Source organism: Ranitomeya variabilis, chromosome 2, assembly GCF_051348905.1.
Source record: "Ranitomeya variabilis isolate aRanVar5 chromosome 2, aRanVar5.hap1, whole genome shotgun sequence".
In the NCBI taxonomy this organism is placed as follows: domain Eukaryota; kingdom Metazoa; phylum Chordata; class Amphibia; order Anura; family Dendrobatidae; genus Ranitomeya; species Ranitomeya variabilis.
Window position 1 is genome coordinate 378,864,235 of NC_135233.1, and position 27,350 is coordinate 378,891,584.

At 43.3% G+C, this 27,350-nt stretch overlaps 2 protein-coding genes across 4 annotated transcripts in view; one reads left to right on the forward strand and one right to left on the reverse strand.

The window, feature by feature from the left end:
* GPSM3 (G protein signaling modulator 3) overlaps positions 1-4,958 on the forward strand; it is a 134,717-nt gene extending 129,759 nt beyond the window's left edge. For all 3 annotated transcript variants that reach the window (XM_077286126.1, XM_077286127.1, XM_077286125.1), the window contains exon 5: positions 2,796-4,958. In XM_077286126.1, coding sequence (XP_077142241.1) covers positions 2,796-2,942 — 147 coding nt within the window. In that variant the 3' untranslated portion in view covers positions 2,943-4,958. The remainder of the gene's footprint in view (positions 1-2,795) is intronic.
* A 129-nt stretch (positions 4,959-5,087) lies between these two features.
* NOTCH4 (notch receptor 4) overlaps positions 5,088-27,350 on the reverse strand; it is a 104,924-nt gene continuing 82,661 nt past the window's right edge. Inside the window, exons 15-32 of the mRNA XM_077286120.1 lie at positions 22,912-23,064; positions 22,565-22,793; positions 21,729-21,930; positions 21,102-21,252; positions 17,035-17,219; positions 16,815-16,944; positions 14,802-15,041; positions 14,547-14,659; positions 13,356-13,651; positions 12,649-13,017; positions 12,428-12,570; positions 10,663-10,897; positions 10,127-10,202; positions 9,900-10,041; positions 9,324-9,631; positions 8,103-8,250; positions 7,860-7,957; positions 5,088-7,536 (exon numbers count right to left, since the gene is read on the reverse strand). Coding sequence (XP_077142235.1) covers positions 6,682-7,536; positions 7,860-7,957; positions 8,103-8,250; positions 9,324-9,631; positions 9,900-10,041; positions 10,127-10,202; positions 10,663-10,897; positions 12,428-12,570; positions 12,649-13,017; positions 13,356-13,651; positions 14,547-14,659; positions 14,802-15,041; positions 16,815-16,944; positions 17,035-17,219; positions 21,102-21,252; positions 21,729-21,930; positions 22,565-22,793; positions 22,912-23,064 — 4,073 coding nt within the window. The 3' untranslated portion in view covers positions 5,088-6,681. The remainder of the gene's footprint in view (positions 7,537-7,859; positions 7,958-8,102; positions 8,251-9,323; positions 9,632-9,899; positions 10,042-10,126; positions 10,203-10,662; positions 10,898-12,427; positions 12,571-12,648; positions 13,018-13,355; positions 13,652-14,546; positions 14,660-14,801; positions 15,042-16,814; positions 16,945-17,034; positions 17,220-21,101; positions 21,253-21,728; positions 21,931-22,564; positions 22,794-22,911; positions 23,065-27,350) is intronic.

Sequence of the window (27,350 nt, forward strand, 5' to 3'; positions counted from 1 at the left end):
TAAAACCCAGCCTCCTATAACCTTGTGCCAAAAACAGCAGCCATAGGTTCTTCTAAGCAGCTGCCTAGTTCTCTGAAAATGAAAATGGCAGAGGCCCATAAAGCAGAAGAAGGCTATAAGAGGATAGCAAAGCGTTTTCAAGTTGCCTTTTCCTCAGTTTGAAGTGTAATTAAGAAATTGCAGTTAACAGTGGAGGTCAAGATAAGGTCTGGAAGACCAAGCAAAATTTCAGTGAGAGCTGCTCATAGGATTCCTAGAGAGGCAAATCAGAACCCCCGCTTGAATGCAAAAGACCTTCAGAAAGATTTAGCACATGGCAATCAGAGTTAAATGGAACTTCAGAGGTCTCTTACGGCTATAGTTCAGGTTTCCCCGATCTCAGCTGTAGAGCAGATCTCTCTGATCTTGTCTGTAGATCAGGTTTCTCCAATCTCGAATATAGATCAGATTTCTCCAATCTTTGCTGTAGAGCAGATCTCTTCGATCCCAGCTGTAGAGCAGGTCACTCGGACCCTGGCTGTAGAGCAGCTTTCTATGATCCCAGTTGTAGATCAGGTTTCCCCAATTCCAACTGCGAAACAAATAACTCGGATCCCGGCTGTAGATCAGGTCTCTCCAATCCCAGTTGTAAAGCAAGTCACTCTTATTCGAGCTGTAGAGCAGGTTTCTCTGATGTCGGCTGTAGATCAGGGTTCCCCGATCCTGGCTGATCCTGGCTGTAGATCAGGTCTCTCTGATCTCGGCTGTAGATCAGGTCTCTCTGATCTCAGCTGTAGATCAGGTTTCCCCGATCCTGGCTGTAGATCAGGTCTCTCTGATCTCGGCTTTAGATCAGGTCTCTCTGATCTCGGCTGTAGATCAGGTTTCCCCGATCCTGGCTATAGAGCAGGTCTCTCTGACCTGAGCTGTAGAGCAGGTCTCTCTGATCTCAGCTGTAGAGCAGATCACTCCAATCCCGGATGTAGATCAGGTACAGTTGAGTACTGATTTCCTATTCTTTTACATGTTTGTCACACTTAAATGTTTCACATCACCAAACAAATGTAAATATTAGACAAAGATGACACAAAATGCAGTTTTTAAATTAATGTCTTTGTCTTTAAGGGAAAAAGAAAAAGAATTCAAACCTACAGTGCCCTGTGTGAAAAAGTGATTGCCCCCCCCTATTAAAACATAACGTAACTGTGGTTTATCACATCTTTGGGAAGCAGAATTCAAATTCCCTAGCCACACACAGGCCTGATTACTGCCACACCTGTTCTCAATCAAGAAATCACTTAAACAGAACCTGCCTGACAAAGTGGAGTAGACCAAAAGTCCCTCAAAATCTAGACATCAAGCCGCGATTCAAAGAAATTCTGGAACAAATGAGAAACAAAGTAACTGAGATCTATCAGTCTGGAAAAGGTTATAAAGCCATTTCTAAAGCTTTGTGACTCCAGCGAACCACAGTGAGAGACATTATTCACAAATGGCAAAAACATGGAATAGTGGTGAACCTTCCCAGGAGTGGCCGGCTGACAAAAATTACCCCAAGAGTGCCGCGACGACTCATTCAAGAGGTCACAAAAGATCCCACAACAACATCCATAGAACTGCAGATCTCAGTAGCCTCAGTTAAGGTCAGTGTTCATGACTCCACCATAAGAAAGAGACTGCGCAAAAATGGCCTGCATGGCAAATCTCTGAAACGAAAACCACTGCGGAGCAATAAGAACATAAAGGCTCGTCTCAGTTTTGCCAGAAAACATCTTAATGTTCCCCACACTTCTGGGAGAAAATTCTGTGGACTGACAAGACAAAAGTTGAACTTTTTGGAAGGAGTATGTCCCATCTGGCGTAGAAGTAACACAGCATTTCAGAAAAGGAACATCATGCCAACAGTAAAATATGGTGGCGGTAGTGTGATGGTCTGGGGCTGTTTTGCTGCTGCAGGACCTGGAAGACTTGCTGTGGTAAAGGGAACCATGAATTCTGCTGTCTACTGAAAAATCCTGAAGGAGAATGTCCGGCCATCTGTTCGTGTCCTCAAGCTGAAGTGCACTTGGGTTATGCAGCAGGACAATGATCCAAATTAAGACTTTGGAGTGGCCTAGTCAAAGTCCTGACCTTAATCTGCTTGATATCCTGTGGCATGACCTTCAAAAAGGCGGTTCATGCACGGAAACCCTTGAATGTGGTTGAATTACAACAATTCTGCAAAGTTGAGTGGCCAAAATTCCTCCAGAGAATTGTAAAAGACTCATTGCCAGTTTTCGCAAATGCTTGATTGCAGTTGTTGCTGCGAAGGGCGGCTCAACCAGTTATTAGGTTATGGGGCAATCACTTTTTCACACAGGATCCTGTAGGTTTGGATTTCTTTTTCCCTTAATAATAATGACCTTCATTTATAAACTACATTTTGTTGTTACTTGAGTTATCGTTGTCTAATATTTACATTTGTTTGGTGATCTGAGCTTTTCAGTGAGACAAACATGCAAACAAATAGGAGATCAGGAAGGGGGCAAACACTTTTTCACACAATTGTATTTCCAATCTTGGCTGTAGATCGGGTTTCTAGGATCCCAGCTGTAGATCGGGTTTCTAGGATCCCAGCTGTAGATCAGGTCTCTCCAGTCCTGGAGCTGCATACAGGAAAATTTGGAACGTTGCTTTATTTTGTAATTTTAGATGCATTGGAGCATTAAAATAAAAATCTTGCAAAAGTATACATCCCCTAACTTAGGAGTGTGACCAGAATACTGCAGTTCTGTGAACACATTTGCTCATCTCTGGCTTTTGCTCTTTACTTGCAGTCTCAGCGCATGAACGACCAGCGCAGCTCTCCGCCGATCCCTCAGGCCGCCGCCGATCTCTTTGAGATCTTATTCCGCCTTCAGGGAAATCGTCTGGACGAACAAAGAGTGGATATGCCGGAGGCGCTAGGGGGCGCGTGCTCCTAAGAAAAAAAATCAGGCGAAGGGTTTGCTCGGTTGCCGATAATTATCAGACCCCACTGTATCCGACTTCTACCCCAGGAAGTTGTCCCTCAATGGTCAGAGACGCTTTCCTTTATTTTGACCACCACAGAGGACAAAGGACAATGCGAGGATGAACTCAATGCAGAAGTCAAAAGGAATTTCAGACACTTTTTTCGCTGTTTTTTTTTGACAAAATGTGGGGAAAATATATATATTTTTCCAATTGGGGTGAAAATTAGTTTTGCAGAAAGTCTGTGCCTTATTAGCTATCAGTAAGACGCCTTATATTGGACCTGGACCTTCCGGACAAGGTCTACCATGGTGCCTAAAAAAAGAGAAAACCAAATCATCCAGAAACTTGACAAAAGTACTTTGGCTTGCAGCTTATTGAATAGTATTGACTTTTTTATGAGGCAAGTACCTAAGGCGGCAATTTTAAAGGGCAACATTTTTTTTTTAAATTACATTTTTGATGTTTCATTTCTTCTAACCAAACTTGGAAATCTGACGGAGGAGTCTTAGAATCTGAAGTATAAGAATGAAGGATACCAACTAGAGCCTCGCTCTTACCGCATGTACACAAATATAGGCATTTTTTAGACCCTAGGTTAGGAGCGGACTAAGAGTAATCTAGGAGGAGGCTATAATCCTGGTATCATATTTTTATTTTTAATGTCCCTGTACTAGGAGTGGGGCGTGCTCCTGGTAACCACATATTTGAAGACCCCCTTTGGCCTTGAGTCCACGTTCACTGTCCTAACGGTCAGTCTGCCCCTCTTTGGGGGTGTATTATGTAATTTGTATTACTGTTTTGTGAGCGACCACCAGATGGCACCCATGTATGAAGACATTATCTGCTGTACATTACACTGCCTTCCTTTGCTACACAGGCTTGATTATTGTAGTATATGTGTAAGTCTACTGTAATAGAATATTTTACAATATTAGACAAGACATATAAATATTCTCATGACAGCAAATTTTACACACGTTACCTGATGCAATTTTTTTTTTTTTTAAATCGACTACTGATTCTTACTTTTTGACAACTACTTTTAGTTACATTGGTAAATGGTTCCATTTACACTGAGCTAAGATCTACTTTGTAGGTTGACACTGTAATAAATAGGGTCGTATTCACATGTGTGATCTGTACATAAAGTTTACACCTTTCAATTGTGAAAATATCTCCCAGAATGCAGTGCAACATCGTATCGTTAGATGTAGAAAAATTGCCTACCGATATTATTGGGTTGAAAATGGAAGTTAACACTTTATATATTCAGATAATGTTTTTCTGAAATTTGAAAAAAAAAAGTTATTTTTAATAAATTGTCTTCTGAGTTCTTGGTATGAAGAACAGTGGTTTTAATAGGCTCAGAATGAAAATTAAAATGTTACAATGCAGCAAAAAATAACTTTTTGTAAAGCAATTAAAACTTTTTTTTTAATTTATTGATCAGCCTTTGCACAGTTATGAATCTTTGTAATATACTCCGTCACCTTATTTTTCTTCCTTCGTTCTCAAACACTGCGCTGACAGTGCTGTTGTAACTGCCTACTTCATGCTCTTTGAGAAGCTGCTTTGATTTGCTGCCCTAGCAAGAATTCCTATTCAAGCACTATTTGCAAACACTCTCCTGTGTGATCTCCTCCACTCCCCTCCTCCGTGCTCAGATGGTGAGAGTGTCTAATGTTTGAGAAAGGATTTTTGCTAGGACAGCAGATGAAAGCAGCTTCTAAAAGAGCATGAGCTAGGCAGATATAACAGCACTTGTAGCGTGGTGTATGAAATAGAATATGAGACACTGAGGTTTTAGGTGCACAGGCAATGTCTTTGCTGGTTGCACTTCCCATGTGTAATGGTCTAAATGAAAGCCATAAGAAAACAAGCTAACGATGTGCCTTTAATAATTCAGGACAGGTGACGCCGTCATTCTAATGTGCTGTTTTTTATCTACAAAAAGTGTAAAAAAATAAATGCAAACGTTTTAATAAGTTCATTGATTACATTGTGTCTTCCATTACTCGTCCCCAGTCTGCAGTGTATATGGCAGGATATTGCCTCCATATTAAATTGAAAGCATGGGGTCGTACAAAATAACCCAAGGGAGGTGCTCAATAAGGATGAATCACAATATACTTATATTTATGACTGTTTTTAATAGAAAATATACACTTTGACAAAAACAACAAGTCATTTACAAATGGCTTCCTGCAAGAGACCGTGCAAGTAGATTATTTCTAAGTGCGCTTCCTATTGTTTGTTATTATACCAAATATAATGTGCTGGGAAATGTTAAGCACGTCGATCTTTCAATGCATAAGTCAATAATACATAAGACTATTTGGAGGAATGAGGCATCTCCACCATCTTGCAGCAGCCAGTAGATCCCCTTTCCCTGCTGGCAGACCCTCTATAAATGTTAATAATGATTCTCTGTCAGTAAATTTAATTTGGTGAAAATTTTAATAGGTGAGAGAGGAAGAGGGAGAGGAGGGGGATGCAGCTGCAGCTTATTATAAGTCAAGAAAGAAGGAGGAGACAGAGCTGATTGGCTCAAAGCAAACTGCCCAGCTCTGACATCACATCGGGAAGAGACCGCCCACTTAGAAAGTATGGAAAGGGAAAATGTGTATGTGCAGCAGAGGGAAAACTGTAAAGATAGAAAAATTCCACCTTGGGGCCAGTGTTTTAGGTTTCTTGTTCCTCTGCAGGATATATTATTGTCAAAATACAATACTAATAGAATTGATAAAATCACAGCTTAACCTTAAAGGGGTTTTCTAAACAAGGAAACATTTCTTGAAAACATCTCAGAATGGCATAAAATAAAATATTGTTGGTGGCAGCGTTGACCTGCTATTCCAAGTGATTGGCTGCAGGGCTCACATGTATGTCATCACCGGAGTAGAGAGACTGGCGGGAGACCGGGACACCTCGTAATGGAAGCGGAGGGGGCATCCATAAGGTGAGTATGAATATTTTTTTTTTTATGTTAGTAGTTATTATTTTATGTTAGTTAAAAATGGACAATCCCTTTTACTGTTGAGTTCTTCTTTTGATGTGTGGGATGACGGTCTATTAATTTTCTCTGAAATTTAACAGATGGCTGTCCTAAGGCCACCAAACTACAATGTGGTATAGTAACAGGTGTCAACTAACCATGGAGTTATCTGGTATTGTCCTGAAAATTGGCAAATCGATTAATTTCAACACAAGACTTATGAAACCAGGCCCGGGGATGAACATAGAAAAATGGAGGCCTCACAAAAAGGATTCTAATTGGTCCATCATTCTGGTGTTGGCTTTCCCATTCTGGACAGAAGGGCCCTTTGTTCTTTCATTCACCACTCACTTTCCATGATCTTAGGTCATTGGTTTTCCCTGGGAATGGGACAACCAGGGGTCAGGACCTGCTCTCAAAGGTCCGGTAACAGCCACCTGGGTCATTGGTATTTACACCCTTAACAAGGCCTAAACTTATCTTAAAAAATATTAATCTTGAAGCATCAGAACTTTCCACACCTGTGATGATAAATTCCTATATGAATCTCAAATTTCTAATCTTCATTCCCAAACGAAAATGTCTTTATATGAGCCCTGAACAAACAATGAGATATTTCAGCTCATAGGCATGGAGGGTATAAAATCACCTCCCTCAGTAAGTGACTATGGAGTTGTCCTTTCCAGATCTCCAGTTCAAGATGTTTTCAGGCACTATGGTGAAGAAATACCCCAGGGGTTTCTTGACTCTGGAGAGGGGGTAAGGAATGGATGGTGATGCATACACGTCTTTTGTGTTGACTGTGTTTCTTCTGGGCTGGCAGGAGAAGGGTATCCATACTGCGATGAAGGAGGGGTTAAATATATGTTATGTCCCATCTGGTCAGCATGAGGACTAGATACGTCCTTGTTAGGTGGATGCTCAATAGATGGAGTGGAACAATAGTTGGACACTGTATTTTGGCAGTTTGGTGATTTGGGATAATGAGCTTCAGGTAGCCAATGGGCATGAGGAGACATCTGCTGTCCTCCACCTGAATATGAAGCCTCCGGCACCGTACAGCCTGATGGACAAAAGTGAACCTTCCAACCTCTGTGACCACCCCATTGACATTGTGCCACACCTGATGAGAATGAACCACTTCGGGGATAGGGTTGGCAATTTCCACCATAGTTTACCATAGGAAGATGTGATTGGCAACAGCTGGTTTCTGATTGAGCTCCTGGTAAGTAAGGTGGAGCGGAGCCAGGTGGAGCACTGTGGTAGCAAGAACTGCTCAGGTCTATGTGCGGTAAAGGAGGAGGCTTGACTGGCTCTTTGGGTCGAGGTCGGGGGGTCTTCTTTAGCTGAGGAGGTCCAGTATTTGGGACGGCAGGTGTGCTCCTATTTAGCAATTGGCTGCTTTCTTCAAAAAGTCGTAATATATCCCTATGGCCGCGATCTCTCGCCGCATGTCGGGGCTGATGACCTACATGATCAGACAGGTCACGATCTGCCTGGTGTTCCAGAAGCAGTTGAACGGCTTCATAACTTCCTTCTCGCGCAGCAAGGAAGAGGGCGGTCTGATCCTATTTCATAGTTTGAAAAGAAAGAAAAGGGCAGAAGAAATGTTAGAAGTAGTGAAAATATTACATTGGATCCATTCACCAAAATTTTGCTTTGTAGCACAAGAAAAACTCTTACAAAATTCCATAAAGGACATGCATAAACAAATGTCCTAAAAATTAAACTAAAGTTGGCCAAATCAACCGATGTCTCTGAGACTTGTTCACCATCTAAAGTGGGTGTCTAAATATTTCACCAACAGATGATTCCAGAATTATCAGCTGTTGGCTTTTAATATACAATCTGTTCGATCTCTTGTTTTGCCCTTCTTGTCTTGTCTTCTTACCCTTTTATCTTGGAGGTCTTTGTTTGCTCCATTGCTCAAAAGTGTCTTCATTGCTGGGACGTTATTTACTGCCGCAGCCCAATGTAACGCACATTTACCTATAGAAAGAGCAAATGATGGGGAGGTCAACCAAACCAGAAGAAGATGATGACACGATTACTATTGACCAATAGAGTTTAGTCCAAAACGGAGTCTACATTATCTGAAGCGGCATTGAAATGACATGCATGTGAAGGTTCTTACCTCGGTTATCAGCTGCTCCAATATCTGAACCACATGCGACAAGTTCTTCCACCATATTTTGCACAGGTAGACGAGAGGCCAAGATTAGAGGTGTACACCCGTCGTGCATCCGAGCGTCAATGTCTGTCTGACGGCATCTCAAGAGGGTCTTAAATGGAAAAATAGTCGATATGATAAAAATGTTCAGTTCGGGTCTGTCTACAATCTAATCTGTCTACAATCTCTGATGTCTTCAACATTAAGGCCATGTGCACACGTTCAGGATTTTTAGCGTTTTTTTCGCTATAAAAACGTGATAAAAACGCGAAAAAACGCTAACCTATGCCTCCTATTATTTACAAGGTATTCCACATTTTTTGTGCAAATGTTGCGATTTTTTCCGCGAAAAAATCGCATAGCGGAAAAAAAAGCAACATGTTCATTAAAAATGCGGAATTGCAGGGATTCCGCACACCTAGGGGTCCATTGATCTGCTTACTTCCCGCACGGGGCTGTGCACACCATGCGGGAAGTAAGCAGATTATGTGCGGTTGGTACCCAGGGTGGAGGAGAGGAGACTCTCCTCCACGCACTGGGCACCATATAAGTGGTCAAAAAATAAGAAATAAAATAAAAAATAGTCCTATACTCACCCTCGATGTCCCGCGCAGTGTTCCCGCCTCACCGCTGCACGCTGCCGTTCGGTTCCTGTAGCTGATGTGCGGCGAAGGACCTCGCCGATGATGTCACTGTCCTGTGATTGGTCGTGAGCGGTCATGTGACCGCTCACGTGACCGTGACGTCACGGAAGGTCCTGCGCGCACACACCAGCTATAGGAAGACGAACGGATGCCGCTGATGAGATGTCTGGGTGAGTATAAGCATTTTTTTATTTTTTTTATTATTTTTAAACATTCTATCTTTTACTATAGATGCTGCATAAGCTGCATCTATAGTAAAAAGTTGGTCACACTTGTCAAACAGTATGTTTGACAAGTGTGACCAACCTGTCAGTCAGTTTTCCAAGCGATGCTACAGATCGCTTGGAAAACTTTAGCATTCTGCAAGCTAATTACGCTTGCAGAATGCTAAAAAAACGCGAAAAAAACGGAAAAAAAACGCAAAAAAAAAAATGCGGATTTCTTGCAGAAAATTTCCGGTTTTCTTCAGGAAATTTCTGCAAGAAATCCTGAACGTGTGCACATACCCTTACGTTCCATTTCTTCAGTTGTATTTAGTTACCTGGAAAACACCCAAAGCATCAGCAGCAATGGCTGTATGAAGTGGGGTCCTTCCCAGCCTGTCTTGGACATTGGTATCCGCTCCTGCATCCAACATACACTTGATGGCATCTTGCCTTGAAAACCGAGCAGCTAGATGAAGAGCCGTCTCTCCAGTGGAATCAGTCTGGGCATTAAGGCTGGCACCCTGGCTAATTAGGTCTGCTATGACACTTGCTGAACTTTCAACTTCTTGTGGATCTGCACCTCCTCCAACAGGTTCAAGACCTCCTCCAGCACAGATGGCCGACATTAGCGGAGTCACTCCATCTGTAATGGGAAAAAAAGCTAAGAATTTAGTCAAGAGACCAGCTAACTACCTCTAATCCTCTTCTGATGAGCTGGCCTGCCACAAATGTGATGGGTGCATCATGCCGCAATGATGGCATCACGTCAAGCCTACAAGTTGGAAGAGGTGTCAAGGATTTGGGCAGGTAGGGGGTGGTTTGTTGGGCTCCTACTCTGCAATCAAGGAATATTGATGTGGCTGCTGGACCAGGGACCTACAAATCGAATCTCTGATCTCAACTCAACACACCTGGTCCTCTCACATCAATGTCTCTGCCATCAGGATCCTCCTGGGGTGGAGTTAAAGCAATGCATTGCGGGAAACGAACTCCAGCATCGATATGTTGCTGACTCCACTGTCGATGATCAAGAATAGTAGGGTCTGTATTAAGCTGGAAGATGGAAATAGAGAAGATGAGACGAAAAACAAAAAATGGAGACGAACCCATGGGAAAAGTGGAGAAATCATTGTCTTACTTTTAGTCTTCTAGATTTTGGTGGCACGACTCCTTCTGGGCTTGAATCATCATAGCCGGAATCGTGTTTCAGTGGTCTAAAATAGAGGAAAAAAAATCACAAATTGATTGCTATCCATTGCGTAAAATAAGTCAACTGACGGATGGGTATCAAAATTCAACATGTTTTGTTATTTTTATTGTTACAGGTCTCCAAACCACCTGTGGGTCAGCAGAATTTACATCACCTTCCCCCTGCCTGTATCCCCTTCTTTTATTTCAGCTATAAAAGTTAGGAAAGCTCCTAATTCTTTTCATAAATTGTAATTGTATAATAAATTGTAAAGTGCTGCGGAATATGTTGGCGCTATATAAATAAAAATTATTATTATTATTATTATTAATTAAGGTAAATAATAAACTCAGAGAAGGGGGAGGAGGAGGATGGAGCTGCAGCTTCTCTCTGCATGCTGTGAGAGGGGAGATGGAGGAGACATTATCTATGATCAGTGAGGGTTTGACCCCCGTTACCCCGACCTATCTGTAAAATATTCTTACTTAAGACGGACAGAGTCTTCGCCCACAGGTTCTCGCCTCCGGCTCCCTTCTTGTGCTCGATGACGGCTGAAGCCGGACGGTAGCCAAATCGTGCCATGCTGGCGCTTTCTGCTGACTTTTACCCCAATGATTACCACGGCTATCAAAATCATGGCAAAAACAACACTCACTGGCAAAAACCATGGAGCCTGATGAAATGGGATTGGAGGGCTGGGGGAAGAGGGCAGATTTACACCTGATATAAAAATATAACCAGAAAACAAAAGAAGATTAGGGGAAAGATAAAAAGAAAATGAGATAATTATGAAATTATGATGACAGTACACATTAGTCTTGGGCTTTAATTGTTTCGACCATCTATAGAGTAGAGTTATTACACATTCAATTGTTTGTGTCACCAACGCCTGCCCCTAAATTCAGGCAGTACCCTCTCATGGATATAAGTAGAAGGATGACCTTTCGATGTTGAGCTCACCTTTTTTCACTATAAAAGTCCAACAAATTAGATGGGTGTACTTATATATATTGAATATCATTAAGTTTTATGAATAATTTCTCATCTAAAGGTGTTTGAGCAAGGACTGGTCTTCCGTGAATCAGTAGACTTAATTGAAGTAGTAAAAAAAACTTCAAATAAAGTAGGGTTGAAACGTACGTCGGGGTCTGAGGTGGAGGCGGATTTGGTGACAAATTCTATTTTTATTTTTTCGGTATGTCTGATTAGGGTACAGTATAGCATGTTTATCTTTTTACTATTGAATGAATTATGTGTTTTACATTACACCAAATTTCTACACATCTGACTTTCAGAATTGCATTGTAATTGACATTGTGGATATACATACAGTAAGTACATATACACACCTGTTATCATCATTCCATGGTAGTATTCTGCCATTCGGGGGCTACCCCTTAGATTGTTTTCTTATCTTCATTATTTTGTGTCTCTCATCGGCCTCCCCTTGCTTTCATTGCTTCTTGATTTTAATTACTACCTTTATTTTTATTGTATAGTTGTGTACCTCAATGCAATGTTTATTGTCTTTATACATTTTTTGATTTCTGAGTAACACGTGTATGATATTTTAGGTTTAGTTTGTGTGCTTTCATTTATATTGGAATTACTTTTTGGATTATAAGTTTCTTTTAATGGAAACAGTAGTCCAAAGGTGCACACATGCATTATACTGAACTCACACAAGCTGCTATGTAAAAATTATATAGCAGCTGTCAGGTTCTCCACCTGATGACAAATGTCAGGGGGAAGAAAGATTGGGCATATTGGATTTCAACATGTCTATTCCTATGGATAATAAGCCACTGCTAAGTGTGGAACAGTAGCTCATTCTGTTTTGCTTCTAAAAAAACATATTTGGTGTATTATACAAATTTTTAAGTATTGCTTAGGGCCACATTGAGAGAAAAAGGTGGACATTGAGTGGAAGAAAAGGTATGAGTTCACAAAAAGTGAGAATTTTGGTGAGTAAAGTCATTCTTTCAACATTACAAGATCTTTACTTTCGAAATTCAATCATCGTTTTGGGCACAGACATACCAATATTTTTTTTTCATTGCATAGTCCATAAACAATTTACCATATTCATTAAATGGACTCCTCACCGTCCAATATAATGTCTCCCGTAAGCCTCCCTGACTACAATGTCTTCTATTCTACTGAAGATAGGAGGTCGCCAATAGTGAGGACTCTAAAAATTACTTGCAGAAATGTTTTTGGACTTTGCAATATTTTTTGGCGTTTACGTACCTGGAATATGACTAACTTCCAAAAAATTATATTGCTGCTCTGTCTCGTTCAGAGCTTCCAAGAAGTGCGCAGCCTCTTCGGAGGTGTCAATACATGAAGGAAATGGACAGTTGGAGCCAAATATCTCCACGTACAGGACACACCTGAGAACACAAGACATTAGACACCATGACTTGGGTTAGGTCTTCGTCTTCTTGTCAGTTCCTGGTCACCACACTTACCCAATAGTGTTTTTTCCCCCATGTTCGTAAGCTGTATCTGAAGCAATCTCATATTTCCACCTCTCCAACTTCTCCGGAGACAAGTCTTGAGGATCGTTTTCTTTACAAAGCCTGAACAACATATCTCCATCGTTGTCTTTTGCTAGTCTTAGTCTCGCATGGAGATGCATGGACAGAAAACGCAATAGTTTAATGACATCATTGCGATGGAGGACAGAGGCGTTGTAACTGAGCACCAGGATCACTTTCCCTTGGGGGCTCTCATGTGCCGAGCAGTCGCCTCCATCCCAGCCACACTCTGCATTATCACATCCCTTCTCACAGTGACCATTGGCGAAATGATCAAGGCAGTACTTGTCATAGAGAAGACTGTGGAAAGTGGGAGATGAGGTATTAATGAAGAAATGAACTGCATTCATGTTAGTAAGTCATAAAGGCATGAATGCATTATATTAGCATTTTGCTTTGCATAAAACCATAGATATTTCTATATTGTAATAACAACATGACATTGGCTCAGATTGTGTGAAATGTTGCATAATGTAAAATAAAATATAGTATAGATCTATGATCAACAACTAAGACATTTCTACTGTTAGGCCACATTCACACATTCAGTATTTGGTCAGTATTTTACATCAGTATTTATAAGCCACGCTAACATTATAATTCTTCTTCCCAATACTACTTATGACATTATTACTTACTTGCAGGATCCTGCAGTGTCACAGTCAAACCCATCATATAGGCAAGCCTTATTGTTACATTGTTTGTCACAGATTCCATTTCGGAAGGTTCTACGACAATCTATATGTGGACATTTTTTCCAAGGTCCCTGGGGAGGTGAGTAAGTAGGCCCCACATACTGTTGGCACCTTGGTCCAGTAAAACCATGGGAACAATTACAGTGTGGCTTCCCATCTATTGTCAAAACACAAGTTCCTCCAAAATAGCAAGTGAATGATGCACACACGTTCGTGTTGCAGGTAGGTCCTGAATAGCCCTAAACAAAGAGAAAAGACAAAAAAGGACAATGAATATTTATAGGTACCGCAATGGGGTTAGACAGTGATCCATGAATGTCAGTATGACATGAGACTCCAGTTTAATCCTCTAAAGTATGATTACTTACTTGTTTATTGTACCAGAACTTTGTGATTTTTTGTTTAGATCTAAATTTCTTCGTAAACTGACAGAATTTAAAATATATCCTGGAAGGAGATATAGACTTTATAGAGACAGGTCCTGCAGAATGAATGGAGAGCCTCTGTACAAGAGGGGCTTCCTATCTGGCCTACACTAACCTTTCTTGCCACATTGTTACACGTTAATATGATTATTTACTTCAGCACAATCATCATGGAGGCGTTTCCTCCTCCTGGCAGCAGCACAGCCTACATCTAGTGTCATCTCCAGTAAGAACCATGTACTAGGCAGAAATATCCTCCCAAACTCTCCATAAACAGTCTTGGTTCAGCCACTTCTGCATGTTTTTCTTACGGGGAGAGGTAAATAAGTAGCTACCAGACTCCAGTAGTGGCTTTGGGGGAACAACATTTCTGCCAGTTTGGGTTTCTTTCCCTAAACCTACACTCTAATCCTGTATCAATATACATTAGATTATTAGACAATTCCTCGGCTGACTTCCACCAAAAGCCATGATCACCATACACTTATTTCCTAGCTGTTGCTATGATGGTTTTCCAATGACAATGACGAATTAGTGGCATTTACATTTACCATTTAGTCCCTTTAATAGGATGTTGTGATTCATGATGCTGCCTTTCCCAGATATATATATTTTAGATTATAAATAAGATTAAATTATTTCCTCCTAACATGATTTCATATCTAGGGAAGATTTAGGCTAGTTGTACTGACTAATCATCAACCTTTACCTTTGGACAAGTGCATGCAAATCCAAGATGGCGGTTTGCGGCCACAGCACAGAGTCCGCCATTCTCACATGGGCTATTGTCACACACGTTGATTAGTTTTTCACACTTCTGACCTGAGACACAAAACAAGTGTGATCAGAGATCACTTCATCCTCTGTCCACAAAACACACAAACAAGGAAAAACGGATAAAATATAACCTGACATTAGAGCAAAGGAAACAGTGTCTAGAAGATTACAGGTCACAATGCCTTACCCGTGTAATTTTGATGGCATTGGCACTGGTAGCCATTGGCCACCTCGACACAGGTCAGTGTTCCTCGCGGGTCACATGGGTTGAAGAGACACTCATTCACATCCCCTTCACAGCGGTCTCCTACATATCCTTGAGGACATATACAAGTGAAACCCCCAACCGCATCCAGACAAGTGCCCCCATGAAAGCACCGGGGTACGGGGGCGACACACTCATCAATGTTGATTTCACATCGGGGTCCTGATGAAAGAGAAGGAATTTAGTCTCATGAATCCATACTGTTTTCTAATTTTTTTTGCCAGTAAAGGTCTATCTTGTATCTGACACTGCTATGGGGTCACTGTGGTTGACTTTTATGGAGTCGTATGGTTGTGTTATGGGCAGGGCCGGACTGGCCATCTGACAAATGCCAGAAGGGCCTGTCTGGTTGTGGGCTGCCTTGTCTGCTACGTTGCTAACAGAATCTGTGTTCTCAAGACACCCATATTGTTAAGAGTTGTGAACTTGTGACAGATCGCCAAGTCGCTTACTCCATCACTTACCCCAGCAGGCCACGGGTATCATTAGAAATATTGGTCTTGCAGTATCCATCCAGGGTAATATTAGCAATATATCACATCTGGTTCTTGGGATCGGGGACAACATGGGCCTGTGTGATTTCAAATGCGAGGGCTGAATTTCAGTCTCAGTCCGTACCTACTTATGGGGTATGCAGTGGTGTAGTGTATGTTGCCAGCGTTTGGAGTAAGGCAAGTATTTTGCACTCCCTTAATACTTGGACTGTTAGGACTCCTTATTCCTCAAGTATGTGCTTTGTACTTTAAGAACATACTAATATAATTATAAAGTTTGCTCTTTGACCCTCAAATTTGTTTTTTTGGGGGCTTTTTGCTGAAATCTGACATAAAATTGTTACTTTTTACTACATTTTTTGCTATATTTTGAATGTAAGTATTTAATCACCCAAGCCCCTTTTCCCTTGTCATAACCCTAACTTTTTGCCCTAGCCCTAACCTTTTCCCTAACCTGTGCCCTAGCCCTATCCCTAACCTTTGCCCTAGCCTGTGCCCTATCCCTAACCTTTTCCCTAGCCTGTGCCCTAGCCCTATCCCTAACCTTTTCCCTAGCCTGTGCCCTAGCCCTATCCCTAACCTTTTCCCTAGCCTGTGCCCTAGCCCTATCACTAACCTTTGCCCTATCCCTAACCTTTTCCCTAGCCTGTGCCCTAGCCCTATCCCTATCCCTAACCTTTTCCTTAGAAAATTGTACCAACACATACATTTATTATAATCTTAGTGCTTTTTTTTTTTTTTTTACATGGCACACACTTTAACGTTGGGCAGCTCTCCCAGCAAATCTCTGTTTCTCCTCTGAGGACATTACAAGTGAGAGGAGAGATATTGAGCTGCAGGTGAGCACAATCGCCCCTGTTGCTGCCTATGCGCTCTGCAAAGGCAGCGACCGAGATGACAAAGCTAATGTCATTATACCAACAATGTTGTCATCTTGGTTACTGACTATGCAGAGCACAGCAGATGATGACAAGCTCATTTCTATTGCTGTGCTCTGCATAGGTGCTGGTAGTGTCCCAGATGAAAAAACAGGTGGTTGGTGCTTACCGGCACCACACATCCGCAATGGAGAGACTCCTGGATCATTTGGAAGATGGCCCAATATTTTACACTCCCACTGGATTTTGCACCAAGGAAAATTGCCCTGTCCTCCCAGGCTTCACCCTCCACGTTACACCACTCCGTATATGTGAATGTTATAGTCATACTTGCTAATATTAAGAAGTGGTCAGATTGGAATTTTTTTAGTGCAGAAGTAATTTTGCACAGCCATAACTTATTCCGCCATTTTTGTTTGGGACTGCCAACAATTTATGTTTTACGCCGCTAGTGATCTTCTTAATGCCGGGTTTCACCAATATTTCCAGATTCTGATTATAAATCTCTTATATCTACTGTTTTGGCCTCTTTACAGATGAACTATGAGAATATATGCACTTACCTTGTGTTCCTGTAGGGCACACGCAGTGATGGCTGCCGCCCTGGGGCACGCACACTCCATTGTGTTGGCATGGCTGTGGGTAACATGGGTCTCGTTCTGTGCAGGTTTTTCCTAAATAACCAGGGAGGCACTGAAAATTGAAAAAATAATGTGAATGAAAACTAAAGGAATACTTAGATATTAATTCACCGATACATTAGAGAGAAGATTGTTCTTTTACCTGGCAGGAAGGGGACCCTGAGATTTCCCAGCAATGACCACCATTTTTACAAGGGTTTGGACGACAAGGATCAATCTTTTCTTGGCAATGAGAACCGGAAAAACCAGGGAAACAGTGACACTCGTATGAAGTACCCGAATCCACACACTGCCCATTCCCGTTACAGAGTGAGCCGGGGTTTATGCCTGTGAGCGTGGAAATTAAGGAAACGGAACATAAAAAATATATATACCTATATAAATACATAACTTAATACATCTGTGTTTCCTTTGTGGTCTTGAGAAGTGGCTAAGACATTGACATGTGTAATACATGTCAAGCTGCAGAGACAATAAAACAAATAACAGAAAGTGGGAGTGGGTCTTTATCTCTCTACAGGAAGTGGGGGCGGGTCTTTATCTCTCTACAGGAAGTGGGGGCGGGACTATCTCTCAACAGGAAGTGTAGGCAAGTCTTTATCTCTCTACAGGAAGTGGGGGTTCTCCCGCAGCGGATTTGATAAATCTGCAGGGCAAAACCGCTGCGGTTATCCCTGCAGATTTATCGCGGTTTGTCTTGCGGTTTCCGCAGCAGGTTTACTCCTACTATTGATGCTGCACATGCAGCAATATGCAGCATCAATAGTAATGTTAAAAATAATTAAAAAATGACCCTCACCCTCTGACGTTCCGATCTCCTCGGCGCTGCACGCAGCGGTCCGGTTCCAAAGATGCTGTGCGAGAAGGACCTTCGTGACGTCACGGTCATCGCAGGTCCTGCTCGCACAGCAACCCTGCGACTGGACGGCCGCGTGCAGCTCTGAGAGGTGAGTTTATCATTATTTTTTATTTTAATTCTTTTTTTTTTTACACAAATATGGTTTCCAGGGCCTGGAGGAGAGTCTCCTCTCCTCCACCCCGGGTACCATCTGCACATGATCCGCTTACTTCCCGCATCGTGGGCATAGCCCCATGCGGGAAGTAAGTGGTTCAATGCGTTCCTATGGGTGCAGAATCGCAGCAAGTGCACAACGGATTGCGGTTTCCATAAGTTTACATGTAACTGTAAACGCAATGGAAACTGCTGCAGCCCGCAGCTGCAGAAACGCTGCGGTTCCATGGTAAAAACCGCAACGTGTGCACATAGCCTTTATCTCTCTACAGGAAGTGGGGGCAAGACTATCTCTCTACAGGAAGTGTAGGCAGGTCTTTATATCTCTACAGGAAATGTAGGTGAGTCTTTATCTTTCCACAGGAAGTGGGGGCGGGACTATCTGTCTACAGGAAGTGTAGGCAGGTCTTTGTCCCTCTACAGGAAGTGGGGGCGGGACTATCTCTCTACAGGAAGTGGGGGTAGGACTATCTGTCTACAGGAAGTGTAGGCAGGTCTTTATCTCTCTACAGGAAGTGGGGGCGGGACTATCTCTCTACAGGAAGTGGGGGTAGGACTATCTGTCTACAGGAAGTGTAGGCAAGTCTTTATCTCTCTACAGGAAGTGGGGGCAAGACTATCTCTCTACAGGAAGTGTAGGCAGGTCTTTATATCTCTACAGGATGTGGGGTGGGACTATCTCTCCACAGGAAATGTATGCAGGTCTTTATCTCTCTACAGGAAGTGTTGGTGGGTCTTTATCTCTCCACAGGAAGTGGGGGCGGGACAATCTGTCTACAGGAAGTGTAGGCAGGTCTTTTTCTCTCTGCAGGAAGTGGGGGCGGGACTATCTGTCTACAGGAAGTGTAGGCAAGTCTTTATCTCTCTACAAGAAGTGGGGGCGGGACTATCTCCACAGGAAGTGTAGGCAGGTCTTTTTCTCTCTACAGGAAGTAGGGGCTGTTTTTTTATCTCTGTACAGGAAGTCGGGATGGATCTTTATCCCTCTACAGAAAGTGGAGACGGGTCTTTATCAGTATACAGGAAGTGGGAGCGGTTTTTTATCTCTCTACAGGAAGTGGATATGGGTCTTCATCTGTATACAGGATATAGAGACGGTTCTTTATCTCTCTACAGCAGGTAGATGAGGTTATTTATCTGTATACAGGAAATTGGGGCTATTCTTTATCTCTATACAGGAAGTGTAGGTGGCTCTTTATGTGCATACAGTAAATAGGGAGGTTCTTTATCTCTACAGGAAGTGGGACAGATCTCTATCTCTCTACAGGAAGTGAAGGCAGTTCTTTATCTGTATACAGGAAGCAGGGGTGGTTTTTTATCTCTCTAGAGGAAGTGGGGTGGATCTCTATCTCTCTACAGGAAGTGAAGGCGGTTCTTTATCTCTCTAGAGGAAGTGAGGTGGATCTTTATCTCTCTACAGAAAGTGGTGGCAGGACTATGTCTCCACAGGAAGTGTAGGCAGGTCTTTATCACTCTACAAGAAGTAGGGGCGGGACCATCACTCTACAGGAAGTGTAGGCAGGTCTTTATCGCTCTACAATAAGTAGGGGCGGGACCACTCTCTACAGGAAGTGTAGGCAGGTCTTTATCTCTCTACAGGAAGTGGAGGCGGACTATCTCTCTACAGGAAGTGTAGGCAGGCCTTTATCTCTCTACAGGAAGTGGGAGCGGGACTCTCTCTCCACGGGAAGTGTAGGCAGGTTTTTATCTCTACAGGAAGTGGGGGCGGGACTATCTATCCACAGGAAGTGTAGGCAGGTATTTTTCTCTCTACAGGAAATGGGGGAGGGACTATCTCTCCACAGGAACTGTAGGCGGGTCTTTATTTCTCTACAGGAAGGAGGGGCTGTTTTTTTATCTCTGTACAGGAAGTGGAGATGGATCTTTATCCCTCTACAGAAAGTGGAGTCAGGTTTTTATGTGTATACAGGAAGTGGCAGCGGTTCTTTATGTCTCTACAGGAAATGGATATGGGTCTTTATCTGTATACAGGATGTAGAAGCGGTTCTTTATCTCTCTACAGGAAGTAGATGAGGTTCTTGATCTGTATACAGGAAGTTGGGGCTGTTCTTTATCTCTCTACAGGAAGTGTAGGCATTTATTTACATCTATACAGGAAGTGGGGGCGATTCTTTATCTCTCTACAGGAAGTAGACGAGGTTCTTTATCTGAATACAGGAAGTTGGGCCTGTTCTTTAGCTCTCTACAGGAAGTGTAGATGGTTCTTTATGTGCATACAGGAAGTGGGGAGGTTCTTTATCCCTCTACAGGAAGTGAAGGTGGTTCTTTATCTGTATACAGGAAGCGGGGGCGGTTCTTTATCTCTCTACAGGAAGTGGGGGCAGATCTTTATCTCTCTACAGGAAATGAAGGTAGTTCTTTATCTCTCTAGAAGAAAGTGGGGGCGCATCTTTATATATCTACAGAAAGTGGATGCAGGTCTTTATCTCTCTACAGGAAGTGGGTGCAGTTCTTTAACGCTCTACAGGGAAGTAGGGGCGGATCTTTATCATTCTAGAGGAAGTGAAGGTGGGGCTGTGTCCCTCCACAGGAATTGGCAGTAGATCTTTGTCTTTCTACAAAAAAGTAGGGGTGGATCTTTTTTCTTTACAGGAAGTGGGGCAAGACTTTGTCCACCTACAGAAAGAGGGGATGGACGATTGTCTTTTTATTCCTTCTCTTCTATTATGCATAACAGAGAAGTGGGCTTTCAGTTCAGTGCTGGCGAGCCCATAGTTAATGGCATACATAATACGAGATGAGAAATGAGGGAAAAAAAGGTTCATGCACCTATAGTGCTGTCAGACTACTGATGAACATAAGCTGGCCTCTCCAAAAGAGTGGCTGACAAGTTCTAGAGCATGATAATAGAGATAATATGTGCACCAGAACCAGTTTTATCTTATTGTGAAGGATGAAGACAGCGAGATCATGCTTTTCTATAGGCATTCTGGGGAAAATTTATCAAAAAAAGATGTAATGAAATTCAAGAGATTCTTGGACTTCTTAGATAACATAAATGTACTTATATATAAATAAATAAATAGTGGGATGATAGTCCAATCTGATCGCTATTCGGGAACAGGAATACATTTTTTCCCCTCCCGGCAGTCACTATTTTACTGGCTGAAGTTCATGGAGTTTTTTTTTGTAGTGTTTCTTCTGTGGAATGGTAAGTAATAGTTTGTGTCTGTTACCTCTCAATGCTGTGGCCGTGCAGGTCAGCAGAGACGTCTCGCAGTGGCTTCCTTCCCATCCGTGAGCACAAAGGCAGCGGTAGTTGGTCCCTTTCTGAGAGCAGGTGCCTCCATTTTGACATGGTTTCCGAGCACAGAAATCGACAGTGTCCTGGTTACATAATGGAAGAGTAAATGATGGTGTCAGTATACCAATGACTTGGGACTAGAATGGTAGGTAGGACATTTCTTGCCAGTCTATTTCAGCTATGGGATTTATAAGAAGGTATCATGGGAATTTACTTATAAACTTGGTGTGCAGAACGTTTTATGGATAGAAAAAGAAATGAAGGCACTAGGACAAAATTAGCCACAAACTTGGCTTGAAAAGACCAAGTACCATCACCATGACGTGTGATCGACCCTTTAGGTGCATTCATTCTAGGCCAGTGAATGGTACTTTATGGAGGCACCACACAAAGACATGTCCATGGGCTCCATGTTTGGCTTTGGCATGTGCATGAGGCACAAAAAAATTGGTTGATTGGCAGGATGTGCTTTCTATTCCAATAAACCTCCCAATTATTTACATGTTACTTTATTATTATTATTATTATTATTATTATTATTATTACTGTTTTTACTGACCTCACAGTTGTCCCCCGTGTACATCTCAGGACAGGAGCAGATGTAGCCTCCGGGAACATCATGGCAGGTGCCACCATTCTTGCACGGTTCTGGTTTGCAATATGTCACTTGATCTTGGCATTGGCTACCGCTGAATTTTTCTGGGCATAGACAGGTGAAAGAGGCGATGCCGTCCACACAGGAGCCGCCATTGAGGCAGGAGCTAAATAAAAATATATAAGATGCATAAAAGTAACTGGCAAGGGCGCTGTTGGTGACGGTGACAATATCATGGCAGTCACTGATATTCATGGATTGAACACTTTTATCTCTTAACTTATCCAGACATTTGGAAGATTACAATGGTCTATCCACTCCTGGTCTGCCATGTCTGGTCTGCCACGTCTGACCCCAAACACCACGATGTATGAAATGGTCTCGGGTCTACATTGCAACCAGAGAAGGGGGAGGTTTCTGGAGCAGCAACCTAATTCCTAATCAATCCGTAATAAATCAAATTCATGACAAGTTTACCCAAGATTTTAGATTCTAGCAAATATGAAATGTTTGGGACTCGATTCGCACTGAGCCAGCAAAATGGTAGTCACTTCTTCTGTCCTAACATCACCTACATCACAGCCCCCTAGTCCTCCATGCCAGTTTTTGTTTTTTTCTGACGTCAAAAACGTATTCACCCAATGTGACCACATGAGGTCTATCCCCAAACCTTAGAAGAACTGAAGAACAGCAGAGAAGGCTGGGGGTCCTTGGGGTCTGGAAAAACCTCAGTGCATAGTAAACATTTTTTTTCACAAGAATCGGGGCACTTTCGCTTCTCACATTGGTGGTTCTCTTACCTATTGCTGCAGTCCTGAGAGTTGACCTCACAGTTTGTTCCTTCGTACCCTCGAGCACAATCACATTTGTAAGAGTTAGTTTGTTTTCTGCAAGTCCCTCCATTTTGACATGGTAAACTTTTACAATGGTCCACAGTCTCTTCACACAACGTCCCCATGTATCCAGGTGGACAAATACATAGAAACGATTCTGTCAGACTTGTGCACGTTCCTCCATTCTGGCAACGATCTATGGAGAAGATAAGAAAATATACGTAAAAGTCAGTAAAAAATTAAAATCGAGACATGATTTGAAAGATGTCACAAGATGCGTAGATAACACACTAAGGATGAGGAGGAGGAATCACCTTTTAAACAGTGGTCAAGTTTTGTCTCACACTGGAGCCCGGTGAAACCCAAGGAACAGACACAACTGTAATTTCCGGGATTATTAACACAATTTCCTGAATTCTTACAGGGATCGTCCATACATTCATCATCATCAACTTCACAAGAGGATCCTGTAAGAAGTAGACGGAAAGTCAACCAGGTGGTCAACCACTGCTCTAAAACAAGACTAATCTGTACAAAAAGTCAATGTCATAAAAAGATCTCAAACATTTAAATATCCCAATCCAAAATATACTAATATAACAGCATGGAATGGCCACAGATACTACAGGAAGGCCAACATAAGCATGTCTAATTCACAGGACACTTGTAATATAGATACAGATAGAGCCCAAAGCTAATATTTAAGAAAAACATGTGGGATCATGGATGAGATGGGACCAAGTTTGGATTATCGTTGCCTACAGGCGCCACTAGAATAAAGCTGCCCTTATGGAGCGCCCCCAGACGCAGGGCCGCGGGGTACTCGGTACCGGGCCTCTCTGTCTCGGTCCTGGGGTTGTCACGGTGGCTAGACCCAGTCCGTGACCCTGCTAAGCGGCGTCCAATGAAAGGGGTGATGATGGTGCGTGGTGCAAGGCGCGATGAATAACGAGGACACAGGGTTGCAGTCTCTTTACCTCTTTACTGAAGGCTTCGGGATCCGCAAGCCAGAGCACTGCTAACAGGGCTGGCTGAGACCGGCCGGTCCGAAGGCACATCCAGAGTTCCCTTTGCAGGTGGAAATCAGTGCCTACCTTCTAGCGCCTGGGTGTTGTAGTACTTCCCTGCTGAGCACCACGGGATAGTCCTCACAACTGTTGTATCTGTTTCTGATGTTCTTTCTCTCTCCGTCCCCCAGATGATTTGGCTAGGATGCACCCGTATGACGGGGTAGGCCTGGAGTTATTCTGGGACCCTAGAGACGCCCCTCTCCCACAATTGCCTTTGTTGTCTGCTTAGGTGATTTAGGTGAGACAGCCAACCTAAAGTCAACTGCCCTGCCGCTGTTTGAAGTAATGCGTGGAGCCCAATACTTCCTCGGCGTTCCGGCCACCGGCTACGCGCCTCAGTAGGATGTTGCCGATCTCGGGGCACGACTCCTACTGGTTCTATTCTCCTTTGTGCTGTGATTTCGTTTCTCACTTCTCCACAATAATCCTCGCTTCTTATCCTTTCTTAAGATACCGCCGCAATGAAGTGCAGGCGCGGTTCTGTAATGATCTGTCCTTTTCGCTAGGCCTCTGTCAGGATCCCACCCCTGACAGGGACCCCCCTGAATCTTCCCAAGCAACCCCTTCTCTCACTACGTGTTGCCTGGGCAAAACCCAGTCAGCTTCTGTCTAACTTCCTATCCAGCCCCCAGTTTTACCAGATTGTGAGGAGTGGCCTAATCATAGAACCCTTTGCTCCCCCTGGTGGCCAGAGTGTGAAGTGTAATGTGTGACTGTGATACCTGATCAGGTGAACTCCTTAAGTGCCATCAGACGTACCATCACTCCCCTTAGTGGCGGAGCGACAGTACTGCAACGACCAGGACTCTGGGGCGCTTGTTATGGACCTGGTGGTTAGGTGCACCCGGAATGACCTGATAGTTATACACGGAATCAGGACTAGCTCTGGGGAAGTGGGAACTCTGCTGACCGCAAACCCTACTCCTATCACACACACTAGAAATAGCCGTGGAGCGTGCCTGACTCTGCCTAGACACCTCTTCACAGCCTAAGAGCTAACTACCCCTAAAGATAGAAAACAAAGCCTCACCTTGCCTCAGAGAAATTCCCCAAAGGTAAAGGCAGCCCCCCCACAAGTATTGACTGTGAGTTAAGAGGAATACACAAACACAGGAATGAAATAGGTTTCAGCAAAGGAGGCCAGTCTAACTAAACAGATTGAGGACAGAAAAGGAATCTTTGCGGTCAACACAAAAAACTACAAATAACCACACAGAGTGTGCAAAAAGACCCCCGCACCGACTCACGGTGCGGTGGTGCCACTCTGCACCCCCAGAGCTTCCAGCTAGCAAAACAATATCATGGTAACAAGCTGGATAAGAAATTTAGCAAGAAAACAATGAGCAACTAATAAACTAGCAGGAACTTAGCTTCTGCTGGAATAGACAGGTCCTCAGAAAGGTCCCAGAGAGATCTGAACCAAGGCTAAGACATCGACAGCTGGCATACACTAACGATCTGAGTGGAGTTAAATAGAGAAGCCAGTCTAGCAACAATGAGGATCAGGTGGGGATGGCACCTCAATGGCTAGTAGCTCCACTCACAGCCACCAGAGGGAGTTCACAGACAGAACTCGCCGAAGTACCATTCATGACCACAGGAGGGAGTTCGAGAACGGAACTCACAACAGGCGCTGCACTTACACATGGAGATAAAGTTGGTGAGAATGGACAATGTCAACCAAAAGGAATGTTCATTAGAAGGAATTTACAAATGGCTGATCATTTTGGCCAATTGATAACACATCCTCATTGTCTGAAAAGAAACCGGTCATGTGGAGTTGAACAAAAAGATTCACGTCAGCTTGGTCCATTGTCTGGTCTGGTCCTCCATACCAGCCAAACCGGAGCAGTCTTCACTAGGGTTGAGCGAAACGGGTCGACCATTTTCAGAAGTCGCCGACTTTTGGCAAAGTCGGGTTTCCTGAAACCCGACCCCTGTGTGGGGTCGGCCATGAGGTCGGCGATCTTCTGAATCTGGTATCGGAATTACGATACCGAGTTCCGATATGTTTGCGATATCGGAAATCGGTATCGGAATCCACATTTAAGTGTAAAATAAAGAATTAAAATAAAAAATATTGATATAATCACCCTCTGACGAGCCCTGGTAGTAATCGGCATCTTCCGTTCCTAAGAATGAGCGCGTTCAGGGCCTTAGATGACGTCACGGCTTTGTGATTGGTCGCGGCGGCCCACGTGACCGCTCAGCGACCAATCACAAAGCCGTGACGTAATTCTCAGGTCCTTAAATTCCTCATTCTAGGAATTTAGTACATGAGAATTACGTCACGGCTTGTGATTGGTCGCTGAGCGGTCACGTGGGCCGCCGCGACCAATCACAAAGCCGTGACATCATCTAAGGCCCTGAACGCGCTCATTCTTAGGAACGGAAGATGCCGATTACTACCAGGGCTCGTCAGAGGGTGTATATCAATATTTTTTATTTTAATTCTTTATTTTACACTTAAAAATGGATCCCAGGGCCTGAAGGAGAGTTTCCTCTCCTTCAGACCCTGGGAACCATAGTATCCCATTGCACTGCATTGGGTTTCGCGTTTCGGCCGACCCCGACCCCGACTTTTTTATAGGATCGGCCGATTTCACTCGACCCGACTTTTGAGAAAGTCGGGTTTCGTGAAACCCGACCCGATCCTATAAAAATAAAAGTCGCTGAACCCTAGTCTTCACTTCTGCATTTGGCATCTTCGGCCAGGTATAGTGTTATGATCCGGTGGTAGGATCACAAAACTGACCTGACAGGTAAATCAGAATATTAGGACAAGCTCTGGGAATGTGGGAGCTATACTGACCGCAACCCTGATCCTATCCAACACACTAAAGGTAGCCGTGGAGCGTTACCTGAAAACCTAGACGCCTATTCACAGCCTGAGAAACTGGCTACCCCTAGAGAGAAAGCAAAGACCTCACTTGCCTCAGAGAAATAACCCCAAAGTTTAGACAGCCCCCCCCCCAAATAATAACGGTGAGTTAAGGGGAAAATACAAACGTAGAAATGAAACAGGTTTAGCAAATGAGGCCCACTTAACACTAGATAGATAGAAGATAGCGAGGGATCTGTGCGGTCAGTACAAAAGCTATCAAAAAACTATCCACGCAGAGAATACAAGAACCCCCACACCGACTCACGATGTGAGGGGCGCACTCTGCACCCCAGAACTACCAGCAAGTGAAAAAATCACATAATAGCTGGACTGAACTCATCATATACTGAGAAATGTTTTCAAGGAAATAATGAGCAAAATGAACAAGCAAGACTTAGCTTCTCCAGGAGGAGACAGGTCACAAGGGAGATCCAGGAGAAATCAGAACCAGTACTGAATACAACGACAGCAGGCAAAAAGTAAAGGTCCAGGTGAGTTAAATAGGAACCAGCCTAACAGGAAATGAGGCAGCTGAGCCCTGCTACAGACCAGCCATATCGCTAAAGGCCACCAGAGGGAGCCCAAGAACAGAACTCACACAGTACCACTCATGACCACAGGAGGGAGCCCGAGAACGGAATTCACAACAGTATAGTGGGCGAATCTTGCGTTTATGAGGCCCCCATGACATCATGACGTGCATTGGACAACATGGAGGACTAAACTCTAGACCAGGGCAGCACGAATCTTATTCTTGAACTCTATGGCCACTTTTCATTTTTTTATACGTCCAGTTTGA